This window comes from Neomonachus schauinslandi, chromosome 9 (assembly GCF_002201575.2).
Source record: "Neomonachus schauinslandi chromosome 9, ASM220157v2, whole genome shotgun sequence".
Lineage (NCBI taxonomy): Eukaryota > Metazoa > Chordata > Mammalia > Carnivora > Phocidae > Neomonachus > Neomonachus schauinslandi.
In genome coordinates this window covers 70,528,514-70,545,599 of record NC_058411.1, presented here as the reverse complement: position 1 = coordinate 70,545,599, position 17,086 = coordinate 70,528,514, and the positions used below count along the sequence as shown (strand labels likewise).

Below are 17,086 nucleotides of genomic sequence, written 5' to 3'. Positions count from 1 at the left end.
CAGCGGAAATGACGCCTCCGCGATTCTTAGAGTCCCTAGCGAGCCGGGGCTTGGAAAGCAGGGTCGGAACGAACTACTTCTCCCATCATGCCAGGGGACAGCTCCGCGCGTTCCACCCTGGGAGTCGTAGTCTTCCGCCCCTCGGATCCAACTGCAACCTCGGTATGTGAACTCTGTTACCCAGAAGGCCTCGCACGGCCGCTGCCGAAACTGGGATTTTCCGTTTATCCTTTTCGCCCGCAATTGACGGAACCTGTTGGTATGGCCCACAAGGCTCAGCGGGGCTGCACGAGGCTAGTTGCTAAGCAAGGGTGACGGTAGTCAACTGCCACCTGGGCCACGGCGACAGGAAGTGAGTACCGCTATTCTGGAAACTAGTTGTGGGAATCTCCCCCATTCCTGCTCACCCCCAAATCAGCCTTACTTACCCCAAATTGCTCTTTGCAAGGGTGGGAGAAGGAAGAGTAGTGAGGTTAAGGAATACACATTTTGGGGGTCATTCACGACTCCAGTCCAGTTCTTCTCCCCACCAGATAGTACCTGGGATGGAGATACTACGGGTCATTGCAACCATAGGACGGATCGGAGGTGACAGTCTTCAGTGACCATGCCTCAGCCAATGCCCGACCTTCCATAATTTAAGCAAGGCCAGAGATGAGCCATGCCTTTCCTGTAACAGGGCATTAAGGCCTACGGGGAGATTGGTTCAGATCTCTCCACCTGACTTTTTCTACCTTCCAGCTCTCGGATTTGTTGCTACCCCAAGATCCCCGCCATGCCTCATATCGACAGTGACATCAAACTGGACTTCAAGGATGTCTTGTTGAGGCCTAAACGCAGTACCCTTAAATCTCGAAGTGAGGTGAGCCTACTCTCCTAGTTCTACTTTCTTGACCCCAAGCTCCTGGTGGGGCAGGGCTGAGAGGGATTTCTGGTTCTTGTCCTCACTCAGTACTCATTTATTTGATGAATGAAATGCTTTTTCCTGTTCGTATCTCAGGTGGAGCTCACAAGATCCTTTTCATTTCGGAACTCAAAGCAGATGTACACTGGGATCCCCATCATTGCTGCCAATATGGATACTGTGGGCACCTTTGAGATGGCCAAGGTTATCTGTAAGGTAGGATTTCCCTTATGCAGGTTCCTCACTGGTGACCAGTTATGTGGGCTGACTGCAGAGGTAATTTGCATCACCAACCCCACCCCAGGTCAGCTGCCTGGCAAGTTAACAGTCAGGATGTTCCAATTTACCATTTTATCCATTTTCTCCAATACTAATGCCCTTTATTTGGTAAGTTCAAAGGCACATCTGAATTAGTAAGATTCAAAACTAAGTTTTACCCCATTTTTCTGATACATAAACGTAACTTTCCCTTTTCTCCTGTCCAGCAGTTTACATACCCTGCCAACTTTTCCCACCTCCCAGGTCATCCCCTCCAAATCACATTCATCCCTCCAGTTACACCATTGTTCAGGACACTAAATATCCACTGTTTCAGTCTAGAAAGTAAATATAGTTGGAGCATTCAAAAATTCCTACCTAGGAAGAGAAGCAGCTTATTAATTTTCTTTCATGTCTGCTACCCTTTTTTTATTTTTATTTTTTTGACCTTCCTCTTCTTTAAGTCCTAGGTTTCTGGGAGTTTCTGGGATGTGCCCAAAATGGAATGTGTTTTTCTTATGCACAGGTTATTGTTCACTTTGAAAACAGAACATGCTGCTCCTGTCAGTAATATTACCCTGCCTCTATACTTGTAGCTGAGAAGGTAGTTACTCTGGGCACTCAAAGAACATATGCATTCTTCTGGTTAATCCATGTAGCCCTGGTTGATGGATTCTGCTCCTGCTTGTGGCTCTGTTAGCCTTAAAGACTTCATCTCCCTTTCTCTTCTTTCGATTGCTGTAAGTCTTTGTGGAATGTCTGTTGTCAACTTCTCTAAGGTTGATAGTTAAACAGTTTTAGTACTTTATTGCTGTTGCCATTCACTAACTGCTTAGGAATCTTCTTGTTGCCCACTGTCCACCTGCTCTGCCCAGTAGAGTTAAGGAATAGTGAATCTGACTTTAGCATTAACAAACATGCTAGAATAGTGGCCCTTGTGGGGACTGTCTTAATGCTTTATGTTGAGACTGGTTTTTCAGTACTGCTGATGAGTGCTAAAGAGATCAGATTTTAGAGATAGAGCCAAGTTTCACAGTAATAATAAAGTTGGATACAAGCATCTTTTTCTAGATCTCTAGCTTGGTATGTAATTGGATGTGCTTATCACATCACACTATACCAGTATATCTCCAAGGTCTACTGACCTCATGGAATGATTTTTGTGTATTAGCACATTGATGGCAGAGTGTTGCTGAGGAAGTAGAACTCAATACCAGCTTTAGCTAGGTAGTGTTGATGAGTGAGTATAGCAATAGCACCTCCTTACTGCTGGCTGATACATGACTTCTTTGGATTTCTTGTCACTTGCAAGATTTGGGCTGTCTCCGTCAACTACTCTCTTGTCTATTTGCATGTCTGCACTTTTAAAGCAGCAGCACTGTGGCGCCTGGCTGGCTCAGTCAGTGGAACACGGGACTCTTGATCTCGGGGTTGTGAGTTCAAGCCCCATGTTGGGTGTAGAGATTAAAGTCTTTTAAAAACATAAATAAAATAAAAATAAGGCACAAGCACCAGCATTCACACCGGCCTCCGAGTGCCTTTCTCAAAGTATTGGGATATTGTTTTGCAATTTGTTGACCTATGGAATACAAGTCTGATGAGTTCACTGTATCCTTGAACTTGGTTGACTGAAACAGATGGAAGGAAATGGACTTTTTAGGATGGTCTGTGTCTCCAAAAAATCTGTCCTTTACTACAGTGGAGATGGAGAAAGAATGGGGTAGCACCTTATTGGCTCCATTAAGACCTTGCCTTTTGTGAGCATTGAGACTCACTGAATTATTGCTGGTAAATGGACCAGAAGATACCCAAAAATAGGTTAGTTCAGTACTAGGCTACCGTAGGGGGAGGGGCTGAGTCAGTGCAGGCAGATATTGGCTCTGTCCAGCCTCTTCATGGCTCTTTCTTGTCTGCTGCTTGTCCCACTGCACCAACAGCTTGTCTTTGTCACCTGTAGGTGCTGATTGGTGAAATCCAATCCGAGTGACTTTGTACTTTGGTTGGAGTGTTGGACAAGCACTGGCTTATGGGAAAAAGCTCTACTGGTATTTGTAGGGAGAATAATGGTTACGTTAAAATCCCAGCTCAACCAGTGGTTTCTTCAAGTTGTTTTCCAAAGTTCAGTCCTTTTCTCCCTCAGATAGAATACTATAAATGTCTGTTTCTAGCAAAAGAGACACTTGTAAGTTCTCTTCTTTTTGATGGCTTTTTCTTCTCCCCAGTTCTCCCTCTTCACAGCTGTTCATAAACACTACAGCCTCCAGCAGTGGAAAGAGTTTGCTAGCCAGAATCCTGAGTGTCTTGAGGTAATGCTGGTCCTCCCCTGATCCCTTCCTTATCCCAGTTTTCCAGGTATCTCTTTTTGGCTTCCTGGGAACCAACCCTCACCTTCCCAGCCCCGCTGGCTGCTCACTGGGTCATTTGTGACATGCCAGTGGCCCTGTCTCTCTCACAGCATGTGGCTGCCAGCTCAGGCACAGGCTCTTCAGACTTTGAACAGCTGGAGCAGATCCTGGAAGCTATTCCCCAGGTGAAATATATATGCCTGGATGTGGCAAATGGCTACTCGGAACACTTTGTTGAGTTTGTAAAGGATGTGCGGAAGCGCTTCCCCAAGCACACCATTATGGTATGTTTCCAGTACCCTGTAGTTGGTACGTTCCTCTTCCTTCCACTCTTTCCAGACACTCCATTTTATGATGTCAGTTGATTTCTCCTCTGCTGATTTTCCTAGTCCACTGAATCTTGTCACTAGGTGATAATCCATGGTTCCATGCTTAAAATGTTCAGATTGGTTAGTGCAGTTAGCTCTGTCCCTTGATACATGCCTTGTACATACCCACAGTATATATTCATCTGCCCACTGAAGTGGACATGCACTAGAATCATATTAGAGGGATCGCGTGAAAGAGCTTTATTTTTTTTTTTTTACAAGCTTAGGGGAGTGGTGGCAAGGCCTCATTTTCTCTACAGCATCAAGGGGTCTCTCTGTACTGTCCATTGGAAGTAAATACAGATGGATATTTAGCTGACATGACCACATCTCCTCCCCCTTTCCCTGAAGCCAGAGATTTTATGACGTAACAGCTTAATGAAAGGATGTTTGGATCTCTTGGCAAGGACGGGAAGATAAATCTGTAAATCAGCTCTGGCCTTGGTCCAACTGGACCCCAGCTTTACCCTAGTGCAACAGTGATACTGGCCACTAACCCCCTTACCTCAGCTTGGGAAGTAGAGTCCTTGCCCAGTAGAGGAAACCTAGGTACCCTTCTTTGTAATAACACTGGAAGGTCACGGTCCAGGCATGCTGTGTATGAGAGCATGCAACCTCCTCTCGTTTCCGACCCTAAGAGTGCCGTTTTGTGCCTCAGGCAGGGAATGTGGTAACAGGAGAGATGGTGGAAGAGCTGATCCTCTCTGGGGCTGACATCATCAAAGTGGGAATTGGACCAGGTAAGCTGCTTCCCTGGGGGCCATGGGCTACCTCTCCACTGGCAAATGCCTGTGGAGCACTTCACTGTTCTCATTACATTCTTCTCAGGCTCCGTGTGCACCACCCGGAAGAAAACTGGAGTGGGGTACCCACAGCTCAGTGCAGTGATGGAGTGTGCAGATGCTGCTCATGGCCTCAAAGGCCACATCATCTCAGTAAGGCCCAAGGGCAGGGTAGGGCATGAGGCTGCCAAACATCTGTGTTTTCTGCTGGGTGTGGAGACTGTGGTAGCAGTGGATCAGGACTCCTGGGTTCCTGTCAGCTTTGAGGTGGGCCGTGGGGACATCGCTCAGAGTGCTTGGGCAATCCATGTTCTCTCTTCATAGTGCTCCTTACTTTGCAGGATGGAGGCTGCAGCTGTCCTGGGGATGTGGCCAAGGCTTTCGGTAAGGATGTTGGGAGAGCATGGAGGGAGGGTCCTGTAGAAGAGGATAAGTCACCTCTCAGGGTCAAGGATCAGGCTTGGAAAGGCTGAGACAGCCATTCAAATTCTTTCACAATATGAACTAGTGACCCTGAAGCTGTGGTTGTCACCTGGGGCAAGCCAGCAAGAGAAATCCTGAGACTCTGATATGGACTGCCCAAGGGCAGGCCACGGCCACCTGTAGTATCCCCCGGACTGTGGGATTACAGTTAGAAACTTTTGCCCTTGGGACACTTGGAGTGAGTCTTGTTTAGCTGCACACAATGAAAAGAAATGACCAGAAGATGGCAAAAGCAGCAAAAAACGAGAGAGCAGGCAGGGAATCTCCAGATGCTCTTTTTAAATTCTTGGGGAAATCAAGCCCACTGAGTAGAGGCCAGAGCAGAGCAGGCCTGTGTGGGTTGTGGGTCAGCTAGGGGAACAAAACCAGGAAGATGTTAGACTCATTGTCAGGACTGAGAATTTGACGTGAGTTGCTTCTCAGGGTGGGTATCTGGGGACCTGGGCCAAATTCACTTCTTTCCCCCCCTTGTGGATGCTGGCAGGGGCAGGAGCTGACTTTGTGATGCTGGGTGGCATGCTGGCTGGGCACAGTGAGTCAGGTGGTGAGCTCATCGAGAGGGATGGCAGGAAGTACAAGCTCTTCTATGGGATGAGTTCTGAAATGGCCATGAAGAAGTATGCCGGGGGTGTGGCTGAGTACAGGTATGTGCGGAGGCCCAGGAGCCGAGGGTTCCTGGAAAGCGTGACTAAGTAGGGTGGTGGCAGAACTCCTGGCTGCTGGGAGGTGCATGGTACAGTTCTCGGAGGAACAGTGGTGAGCTTGGGGCTCAATGCCATTGAGCAGGGGAGACCCATCACTGGGCTTAAGGAACCCAAAAGGAAAAGGTAAGAAAGTTTTTCCTCCTCAAAGGGCCTCAGAGGGAAAGACAGTGGAGGTGCCCTTTAAAGGGGATGTGGAGCATACCATCCGAGACATCCTTGGAGGCATCCGCTCCACATGTACCTACGTGGGAGCAGCTAAACTGAAGGAACTGAGCCGGAGAACCACCTTCATCCGGGTCACCCAGCAGGTGAATCCAATCTTCAGTGATGACAGCTAGACCTGAGCAGCTATGCCTTCTCAAGGCTCTAGCACCCAGGCGCAGGGTCCCTCAGGTGGGCTCCTCAGCCATCCCAGCTACTCTGGCTATTTCTTAATCATTTCCTGTTGCCTCACTCCTGAGGGCGCCTGCAGTAATTCTGTACTCTACACACAAAATGCCCAGGGCACTCACTGGGGAGCAAGCAAAGGCAGGCAGGCTGAGAAAATGAAGTCAGACAGTCAAATGTGAATCTGGGGATCCAGCATCCTGAAGATTATTAAAAGGAAAAGATGTTGATTTCTACCTAAGTATTTAATGGCCTTGGTCTGGAAGAGTGAGGCTCTTGAAATCATGTTTTGTTAATGAGCTTCATTAAATAGGATCTTTGAATACCTAAAAAGCCCAAAAGTGTTGACATATTTTAAGTATCTCAATAAAGGGGCGCCTGGGTGGCTCAGTCGTTAAGCGTCTGCCTTCGGCTCAGGTCATGATTCCAGGTCCTGGGATCGAGTCCCACATCGGGCTCCCTGCTCGGCGGGAAGCCTGCTTCTCCCTCTCCCACTCCCACTGCTTGTATTCCCTCTCTCGCTGTGTCTCTCTGTCAAATAAATATATAAAATCTTAAAAAAAAAAAAAAAAAATCTCAATAAAGAGATCCCAAGGACTTTGAAGAGATTCTGGATCTTTCTGCACAAGGCTGGCACCTGGGTGCTGCTCCAGGGCAAGTGGCAGTAGAGTTGGCACTGACCCAGTAGAGCCAAGGACAGGAAATACTTTTTCCATGAAGTATCTCCATTCCAGTGCCACCACCCCCAGGCAACCCGACGGCATGAGAGTTTACGAAGTACAGTGTGCTTGTCAGGACACACAGATATTTTTAGCATAGCGAAGGGAAATTTCCCTTCCAGGCTATCAACCCTTCTTGGCACATGTGAACACCATCTTCCAGGGGAAGTAAAAAGGCAAAGGGATTCCTCCGGCCCTGGTGAAGCCAGTTTTAAGGAATGACCTACACTGACTTGATAGAAGCCTTAATTCCCCTTCCTCACACCAAGGCAGTGTTTTAACAAATCCAAATTTTAATTAACAAGGATTACAAGGTAATTTTAGCAAGGTAGTCAGGTCACCCAAGCCCGGGCTTCTGCTTTATTCCCACTAAACTGTAGAGCTGAGGAAGGAGACAGGCAGAGTGCAGAGGGAATCTCAGTCCTAAGTGTCTAGACCTGTCTCTACAGTCACGGGAGGGACAGACATGGCACTGGGGCCAGAAGTGGGGAGGTATTCATAGAAGGTGGGGATCAAGGTGTCAAACTTTGTCTTCTGATAGTTTTCCAGAGACTCCTGCAGAGAAGGGAGCAGGGAGATGCTATCATCCTCTCATTCCCTGAGCCCTCCGTATTCTGGAGCATGTGGGTTTCTCTGTCTTGTTCTGCTCAGCCCCTTCCCCAGCTTTCTGTTCCTTCCTACTCACCCTTCCTTCCTTCTGGCCATTTTCTTCTTCATCAGAGTCCAAAACCAAGTCGCCTATGGTAATGACAGAGCTGCACAGAGATGGAGGACACACTGCAGGAAGGAAACCAGAGTCAAAGTACCCTTCTAGGCAAACAGGCCCTCAAGAGTCCCCGTGAGAGGAGGCTGTCTGACCCAGTCTGACTCAGAATACTTACATGGCTTCCTGGCTTTAGGAGGGGATAATGACAGTCTCAGGGGGTCCATGGGGCAAACCAGGCAATTCCTGCATTGGGAGCAAGCAAAAAAAATAAGGTGAGGGGAAAGCAGGCAAAGAATGTGCTGCTAGTAGGGAGAAGCAACTGTTCCACTCACTCTTCTTGCTCTGAAGCAAACACCTCAACTGGGTTCTCCTTCAGAGCCCTTCCCCCCAGGGTCTGGGATGGACTCTTTGACTTTCCAATGGAAGGTGCTCTCGTGCCCCCAGCACCTGCTGGATCTGCCATGTCTGTCCCATGTTCTTCCCTGTTCTCAGGCTCAGATAGGACTTGGGTTGGTGAACCCAGATTCCTAAAGGGGAACAGCATGACTGTGGGGCGCTCCTTATGGCCTCCCTTAGTGGATGCCCATCGGGACTGGATTCTTCGCCGGCCTAGAGGGGCCAGATTGAAGTGGTGGCCAGCCGTAGGTTCTGAGTGCTTCCTTAAGGCTGGTCCCTGAGGTAGGTGTGGGCCAGGCCTAGCATTTGGCAAAGGATCATGAAGTGCTAGTTTTGGTTGCTGAGGAGGATTCTGCTCTGTGGGCTCTGTCACGCTCGCTGAATCGGGAACGGAGCACTCTGAAAAAGAAAATGCAGCTCCTCAGAACAGACAGAAACACAACTCAGGGGGCGCCTGGGTGGCTCAGTTGGTTAAGCGACTGCCTTCGGCTCAGGTCATGATCCTGGAGTCCCGGGATCGAGTCCCGCATCGGGCTCCCTGCTCAGCAGGGAGTCTGCTTCTCCCTCTGACCCTCCTCCCTCTCGTGCTCTCTCTCTCTCTCATTCTCTCTCTCAAATAAATAAATAAAAAAAAAATCTTTAAAAAAAAAAGAAACACAACTCAGTCTGGTTTCTTATGGCTCAGGTCCATGTAACCGTTCCAATAGCCCATCTCAAAAGGTCTCAGGCCAAACAATCCACCCCCAAGTTCCTAGTTCTCCCAGATGGTCCTCGTACCTGGAAGTGGCCACCCCATGTCCACACCATACTGGCTCAAGACAAAAGAAGAAGTGATAGAAACTCCAGGCTGCATCCAACTCAGCACATCCTGAAGCTGTGGGCACAGGGAGAGAGGCATGAAGACCACAGTCCTTGATACAGCCATCCCCCACTCTGCCCTTATTTTGTCCCAACAAAACCTGCTGTGTCTGCAGTGCAGGCAGGGCTTTTTCTAGCTGACACAAGTATTCAAAAAACAACTTTTCCATGGCAGCCAGAAAGGGTTCCCCATACTCTTGTTCAAGTTCCTGCAGGGAGGTAGAAAAGCAGGTGAGAAGAGGACTAGGGAAATATTAGCCACATAATAGCTTCCAAGCCAGCCAGTCTCACCTGCAGCCTGGAAGCCAAGTCCACTGGGGCCTCTCCTAGTTGCTTCACCTGTTGGCAAAAGGTCTCCTGTGCCTCCGAGACCTTCCTCAGATCCTGCTTTGTCTGTTGAGAGCAGGAAAAGCAGACAATTTAGGGTCACCAGGACCCAGTGGCCGGAAAGAGAATCAACTTTGTGGCACCCAGTATTAACTGGGGTATAGGGCTTGTTCCAGGGATTACTCACAGCTTTGGGGTCCCGCACTACAGGTCCAGACTCTGGGAAATGGTGATGCAGGGCATTCAGAACCTGGGCCCACGGCCGGCCCTGCAGGATCAACTCCACCACTACCTGTAAAGGGTACTAAACTCGCAATCTCCACTTTGGGGCAAGCTGCCCTTTTCCAATGAGTCCCAACCCCAAGCAGTCGGCCCTCAGCCCTCGCATCCCTCCCCTTTCCCGTCTTCCAGCTCCTACTGGCTCCAATACCTTGGCCTTTAGGCCCATACATAGGCGTTCGTGGTGGCGGAAGCGAACTAAACCAGGGGCAGCAGCGCGCAATGATCGCAGAAACTCTAATACTCGCGGAAAATGCTCCACGCAGCGTCCCCGCACGACTTGCCAGCTGGCGGCGGCGGCGAAGCGCAGAGCCGCGGGACCGGCCCCCGGGGGCGTGGCCATGGCCGCGGGCTCCGCCCCGGGGGCAGGCCCTCTGGGTTCCTTCCTCCACGGCGAGGCTTCTCGACTCCTCCTAGGGGCGAAGCTTCCGGCGGCTTTCAGTGGCTGCGCTGTTTCGGTCTGCGCCGGATACCTCGCGATGCGATCTTTTCCATAGGCCACCGGAATCCTGGGGGGTCTTCAACTCGGGCTGGAGCCTGAATGGAGAAGCTGGCCAGCTCCAATGGCACCAGGTTCTCTGTTTTCCACACCGCCGCCCCCTCAAGCCCGAGGGCTACCCCGCTTCCGGCTCTGCGGCCAGTTTCCCTGCCCCGGAAAAGGGCGGTAATGGAGAACCAATGGGCTACCGGGCAGGGAGACGTGACGTCGTGTCATAAGGCCACGCCCCAACAGATCGGGTGTCTCTCCCGCCCCGCTCCCTCCGCCCAATAGCCCTGGGGCGACGGAAACTGCTGAGCGGGACTCTCGGGGCCCCCGCCTGTCTTCGCGGAGCCTACAAAGTCACGTCCTTCTCTAAGGCTGGACTTACTTGCCTGGAAAGCGAGGATAATGCCCTTCCCTTCCCCGATCGTCTGCGCCACTGATGTACGATTCCTTACTTAATCCTAGCCTCGAAGCAGCCCCTGCAAAACCTTGCCCGGCGGCACGCCTGCTTCCAGTAAGAATTCAAGTGTCCCTTTTTAAAAACAGTAGAGGGCGCCCGCCTTTAAAAAATAAATACAAAGTTTGAAAAGCTACGTCAGGTGGTTAACTTGGTTTTCTCAGAATGATGAGACTGTAGGTAATATTTTGTGCTTTTCGGTGTTCGATATCTTTTTTTTTTTTTGTATCCTGTAGTTTTAAAATAAATAAAAAATAAGTTTCCCTTTTCGGATTTCTGTCGCGTGCTTACTCCAGCCAGCCCCCAGATGTGATTGACTGACTTGTCTCCTTGTCACCCTTCCTGGTGTCTCTTAATTTCATCACCAAGTACAGAGCCTGGCACACTGTATATTCTTTAAATGTCGGTTGAATGAATTACTTTTCCTGACTACCTTACAGGGATGTAGTGGAACTACCCTTGTTTCGGACCATCTCCCTTCCTAGAGGTAGCGCCCCCAGGATCCCTCCTTGACTCACCCAAGATGAGTCTTCTCGGGTGATCCACAGGGACTGCTGGACTGAAAACTGGAAGTTACCTTCCCTTATAAGTTCTGCTCTTCCTCCTGGGCTCTGTATTTCTGTGCAGGGTGCCTCTCCTCACCTGTGAGTGAGAAACCCAGACCACAGCCCTTAACTCAGTCCTCCCTCCTCTCCACATCTAATTGTCACCAAGTCTAATCAGTTCTACTTCCTATGGAACCTTGTTCCAACCCACCCCATTTTCATTCTCACTGTCTCTATGCTATTTCAGGTGTTCCTGTCTCTCACCCTCCCCACCTCCAGCCCAACTCCTTTCTAATTTCTTTACCACATTGCTTTCATCATGAATCTCGTGAAATGCAAAACTGATCATGTCATTCCTAACTGAAAGCTCTCTCTTACTTTCAAAAGAAAGCCCAAACTCTGAAATAGGGCAAAAAGATTTTTAATCTGGTCAAGCTTTTCTTCATCCATATTCCTTGCCACTCTGCATGTATGCACCTAGATGCCAGACCTCAGCAAACGGGTTTCATTTTCCAAATACACTGTGTTGTTGGGCGCCTGGGTGGCTCAGTTGGTTAAGCGACTGCCTTCGGCTCAGGTCATGGTCCCGGAGTCCTGGGATCGAGTCCCACATCGGGCTCCCGGCTCAGCGGGGAGCCTGCTTCTCCCTCTGACCCTCTCCCCTCTCATGCTGTTTCTCTCTCAAATAAATAAATAAATAAAATCTTTAAAAAAAAAAAAAAACCAAATACACTGTGTTGTCTTACATTTCTGTGCCTCGCACATACTAGATGATTCCTCTGTCCTCCTTGCCTCTTGGACTGACTCTTTCTCATCTTTGTGGTTCATCTGATAACCACCTCCATGAAGCTCATCAGAGTTCTCTTCTTGGGGTCCTCAGTACATCTTTTTATCACCACCTCTGTCGCAGAACCTATCTTGTAAGGTGGTTGCAAGAATTAAATAAATTAGTAACTATAAAGCACTTGGTACAGTGCCTGGCTCATAGTAAGTACTACATATGTGTTGTATTTTCAATGTCTACGTGTCTGTCACCCCACTGGGCAGGAGCCTCTGGAAGGAAGAGCTGGTTCCTTTCTTGTATGTGCAGCACCTTGTTCATGTGTTTACAGCTAATACAACCAGCCCCCCTTTTAGTCTTCTTTTATGGCCTTAGGAGCCCCTTGTCTTCTTAAATTCAAAGGTTCAAGAAGACAAGTGGTCAGAGCTCAGAACTTTGGCCATGTAGTCTCATGGCCACTGCTGGCACAAGAAGGGTGTTGGGAGGGAGAACATGGGAAAAATACAGCTGAGAAGAAAAATAGAAGGTGGTTGTCCTCAATCCTTACCGTGCATAGGAGTCCACCGCTTAGCAAGCTTGTTAAAACACACTTTTTGGCCTCTGCTCCGGGGATTCTGGTTCGTGAGGTCTATGCTGGTGCCCAGAAATCTGTATTATTAACATCTCAGATAATTCTAATGTGTCTAGAGACTACGCTTGAAGAACCCTGGGGTAAGGGAACAGTTTCAGTCAAACCAAAACCAAATCCTCCAAGTCACCCAAAGGAAAATTTCCACATAGAAGAGAACTATACAAAGGGTATTGATTCTGTGTCTCTGAGCATCACCTTCCCCTGCAGTTTCCTCTCTCTGGTGAGGGACTCCTGTCTCTGTGGATGGCACCCAATTGGTGCTGCTCCACAAACCTGAAACCTGGGGGTTCTCCTATTACTGCTTCTCTCCACCCTCCACCCAGCCACACCCATCCCTCCCCAAGTCCTGTGAACTTTATCTCCTAGATATTCCTCCAAGCTTTCCACTTCTGTCTCCACACCACTGCTCTGGTCCAAACTACCATCTCCAGCATAAATGACTACAACTGCCTTCCAATCTGTGTCTGCATCCACTCCAACCCTGCTCCAATCTAGTCTTGACACTACAGGTGGAGTAATCTGTTCAAAACACAATCTGGTCACATCATCTCCAATTCCTTAAAGCTTTCAAAGGCTCCCACTGCCCTAGGGCAGGCAAAAATCCTTAATCTGGCCTATGAGGCCCCACAGGCATGGGTGGCCCTGTGCCCCTCAACTCCACCTCCTCCACTCTGCCCTTTGCTCTCTCTGCCTTAGCCACATCATCTTTGTCTTGTTTACTCTTCCACACTCCCTTCCACCACAGGATCTTTGCACAGGCTATTCCTTTTGTCTGCAGAGATCTCCCTTCCCTCTCTGCCTAGATATCCTCCAGGGTCACCTATTTAAGGGAAAGCTTTCCTAACCACCACCACCGGGCCAGGTCAATGCCTTTACTGTATACTTCAGAGCTATTTACTGTATTTTATTTCATGCAGTTATTCTGTTTCTTTCTCAGACTGCAAGCTCCATAGGGTAAGAACTAGGCTGTCCTGTGCTCTGACACTTAGTCCATTGCTTGGCACACATCATTGACTATTTGTTAAATGGGTGAAGGAATGGGTCCATTAGCCACTGCCATGTCTGGACCCTGCCAGTCAGAGTTGCCTGTAAAATTCTGGTTCACCTGTGGACAAAAATTCCCTTTCCAGAAAGAACCTTAGAATAGCTGAAGGTGGCCATTATTTTTAAAAATAACTCTATTTAAAATAAAGTACAACCACTGTAGTCTTATCCATAAATCTGGGAAACATTTATAAGTCACATCTTATAAATTTTTGTTTTTATATTTGTAATTAACTCCATCTGGCTTATTATCAGGAAAATAAAATCTTCCTTTTGATATTTTTGCTTCTTCCAGAATTTTCCAAGCACTCCGTCCAAAAGGGCCAGGCTTTCAGCTTCCATGCTTATTTGGGGAGAACTTTGCTCTCCACAGGGTCTGTCATACTTCTTTCACCCATTCAGTGTCCTCTTAGAAAATCAACCACAGAGGGATGCCTGGGTGGCTCAGTTGGTTAAGCCTCTGCCTTCGGCTTAGGTCAGGATCCCATGGGCTCTCTGCTCAGTGGGGAGCCTGCTTCTCCCTCTGCCTGCTCTGCCTGCTGCTTCCCCTGCTTGTGCTCTCTCTCTCTCTAATAAATCAATCAATAAATACAGTCTTTAAAGAAAGAAAATCAGCCACAGAGGTTGGTACCTGAGGTCTCAGGCTTCAACACCCAGGTCCAGACTTTGCTCCCTGGGCCAAGGGGCTGCAGGAGCTTCGAGCATTAGCCACAGGCTTTGCCAAATCAAACCCACTTAGCTGGGGTTCAGGGATTCTCAAGCCTAGGATGGTTCTCTGAGCCTAGGATGGTCCCCTTCCCTGCTGTTAGGCCTCAGTTGAAGCTACCACAGTCCACACTAATGTTCCCAATTTTAAATCTTGGGGCAGAAGGAATTAAAGGGAATACTGGTTCTTTACCCTCAGGAAACCCTGGGCTACCAATGCAAAGAGTCCACCTCCTCCCTAGTGTTCAACTTTGTATACCAGGTGTCCCAGGAGAAACAAAACAGGTCACCAAGACTCTCAGACAATGACTGCTTCATCAGTCCAGGGGCACCAGCTAAGAGGGCAAGCCTAGTGGATTTCCTAAAACCAAGACTAAGAATACCTTCTTTTTACTAAAAAAAAGGGGGGGTGTTGCCTGGGTGGCTCAGTTGGTTGAGTGTTCAACTTTTTTTTTTTTTTAAGATTTTATTTATTTATTTGAGAGAGAGAGAGAGAGAGAGAACGAGCGGGAGGAGGGCAGAGGCAGAGGGAGAAGCAGACTCCCTGCTGAGCAGAGGGCCCGACAGGGGGCTCCATCCCAGGAGCCCGGGATCATGACCTGAACCAAAGGCAGATGCTTAACAAACTGAGCCGCCCCAAGTGTGTGTTTGACTCTTGATTTTGGCTCAGGTCATGATCTCAGGGTCGTGGGATGGAGCCCTGCATCAGGTTTCAGGCTCAGCATGGATTCTGCTTATCTCTCTTCCTCCCTCTCTGCCCCTCCCCTTGCAAGGTTAATTAATTAATTAATTAAATCTGTTTTTAAAAACCACTTTGTAATATAAAGGATGATGTCAAGGAAATAACCACATACATAAACAGGCATAAAATTGGTTTCCCTGGTATAGTTTTCTGAGGTACAGTCCCAGTAGGAGTCTGCACTGATAGTTATTAGCTCCCCAGGTGCCCATTTATCTATCTTTCCTAGAGCTGGTCTAGTCATCCATCATGGCTTCTTCCCACAAATGCTCCAAAACACAATCCTCCACTGCTCCCCCCGGCTCCCAGACTCCCCGTCACAATCCAACGTAGCTCATCATCCATTCAACAGATACTTATGGAGCACCTGCTGCATGTCACCGACTGTGAATCAGCCCTAAGTAAGGTGGGGGGTGCGGTCTCTGTCCTCAGGGGCTTACATTCTAGTCGAGGGGAACTAGAGGCCCGAGGCCAAAGCACAGTAGCTGCGACACCAGGGATTCTAACGCTCACCTCCACAGAATTAAAGAGATGCCCCTCTCGAGCCCCCAGCCGGAACTTAACCCATAGTGGGAGCTCCGTATATATTTGTTTCTTTCCCTCCAGCTGTTTGGAGAACAGCATTGCCTTCCTGTTTTTTGTGTTTCTGTTTTTCTTTTTGAGGATTTCAAGCATTTTGGAGCTCTAATAAACACAGGGGACCAGGGTAAAATGAAAAATGTGAAGCAAGTTACAAAGTTGTTAGAAATCTTAAGCTCTCACATTTTCTCCCAGGTGTTCAATTAAAAAAAGATACTGTTGTGTTGCTGCTCCATCTTTCTGGAAACTAATGAACAAAATGTATCAACCACCTTAAATATGCTCAATCCCTTTTCCCCAATAGTTCTCACTCTAGGGGGTTTTCAGGGAAATAAGAAACAAGCACAAAGATATATGTGCTTGTATAAGGATATTTATGCATGTAATGGCAGAACATTGCAAAGACTTAAACTTCCAGGAAGAAAGGATTAATCAATTAAATCACGTCCTTCTGTGGGACCGAATTTGTTCATCTGTTATTAAAAATGGGAAAAATTTTAAAATAAAATAAAATAGGGGCGCCTGGGTGGCTCAGTTGGTTAAGCGACTGCCTTCGGCTCAGGTCATGATCCTGGAGTCCCGGGATCGAGTCCCGCATCGGGCTCCCTGCTCGGCGGGGAGTCTGCTTCTCCCTCTGACCCTCCCCCATCTCATGCTCTCTCTCTCTGTCTCATTCTCTCTCTCAAATAAATAAAATCTTAAAAATAAATAAATTAATAAATTAATTAATTAAATAAAATAAATAAAAACATAGGGAAACCACTGGAGTTTGCTCCATAAATTCAAGGAACAATTAAAAGTCACATCTTGCAAGCTGTTGCCTCTAAATTGTAAGGAGCAAACATCTCTTGCGCCGCTTGGTGCTAGGCCCTGTTCTGGGTCCTGGGACTGGGATGTGAACAAGACATAGAAGGTCTCAGTTCTTCCAGAACTCACATTTCAGAGAAAAGAGACAGAATTTAATAAGCAGGAAAACACCCCAATGTCAAACAATGAGTGCTAGGCAGGACATGAAATAAAATGGGATGATAGGCTAAAGAGACCAGGGGGCAGGAAAACAAATCAGATGGGGGGCCAGTGAAGAGTTCCCTGAGGAGGTGGCCTGTGAGCTGAGACTTGAATAACGGGGTGGGGCTGGCCTTGCAAGCTGGGGGCAGTACTCCTCCAGAAGGAAAAGCAGGGGCCGGGCCATAGAAGGTTTTGAGCAGAGGGCTGACTGGATTAGATTTACCCAGCCATCCCGGATGCTGTGTGCAGAACAGAGGACCAGAGGGCAAGAGCGGAAGTGGGGGAAATGATCGAGAGGCTGGGGAACAATCCGGATGAGAGCTGAAGGCAGCTCTGGAGCCTGGGAAAGGAAGAGGGGATGAGGAGCAGTCAGATGCTGGACAGCTCTGTATGGGAGACAGACCATCAAGATTCGCGGACAGACTGGATGTGGGACGTGAGAGAAGGAAAGAAGCCAAGAATGACTCCAAGATTTGGGGCCCACGAAACTTGGAAAGATGGAGTTGCCATTTGCTGATAGAGGGGAGGCCATGGGAGGATTGGCTACAGGAGGTCCGCAGTTCAAGCTTGGACACATACTACGTGGAAGTCTATGAG

At 48.4% G+C, this 17,086-nt stretch overlaps 3 protein-coding genes across 3 annotated transcripts; 1 reads left to right on the top strand and 2 right to left on the bottom strand.

Moving 5' to 3' along the window:
• The first annotated feature begins 253 nt into the window (after positions 1 to 253).
• On the top strand, positions 254 to 6,629 carry GMPR2 (guanosine monophosphate reductase 2). Its single transcript, XM_021695456.2, has 10 exons — positions 254 to 352; positions 742 to 862; positions 1,001 to 1,120; positions 3,385 to 3,468; positions 3,618 to 3,791; positions 4,534 to 4,615; positions 4,704 to 4,810; positions 4,999 to 5,041; positions 5,625 to 5,784; positions 5,993 to 6,629. Exons 2-10 carry the CDS (start codon positions 776 to 778, stop codon positions 6,180 to 6,182), a joined length of 1,047 nt encoding a protein of 348 aa, XP_021551131.1. The 5' UTR covers positions 254 to 352; positions 742 to 775; the 3' UTR covers positions 6,183 to 6,629.
• A 602-nt stretch (positions 6,630 to 7,231) lies between these two features.
• On the bottom strand, positions 7,232 to 7,919 carry LOC110585252 (TERF1-interacting nuclear factor 2-like). The gene is made up of 3 exons (XM_021695454.1): positions 7,832 to 7,919; positions 7,636 to 7,727; positions 7,232 to 7,505 (listed from the first exon to the last, which is right to left on the bottom strand). Exons 1-3 carry the CDS (start codon positions 7,878 to 7,880, stop codon positions 7,374 to 7,376), a joined length of 273 nt encoding a protein of 90 aa, XP_021551129.1. The 5' UTR covers positions 7,881 to 7,919; the 3' UTR covers positions 7,232 to 7,373.
• A 65-nt stretch (positions 7,920 to 7,984) lies between these two features.
• TINF2 (TERF1 interacting nuclear factor 2) lies at positions 7,985 to 10,199 on the bottom strand. Its single transcript, XM_021695449.1, has 6 exons — positions 9,668 to 10,199; positions 9,425 to 9,529; positions 9,202 to 9,303; positions 9,012 to 9,119; positions 8,830 to 8,926; positions 7,985 to 8,451 (listed from the first exon to the last, which is right to left on the bottom strand). The coding sequence occupies exons 1-6, from the start codon at positions 9,857 to 9,859 to the stop codon at positions 7,985 to 7,987; spliced, it is 1,071 nt and encodes a 356-aa protein (XP_021551124.1). The 5' UTR covers positions 9,860 to 10,199.
• Positions 10,200 to 17,086: the final 6,887 nt, after the last annotated feature.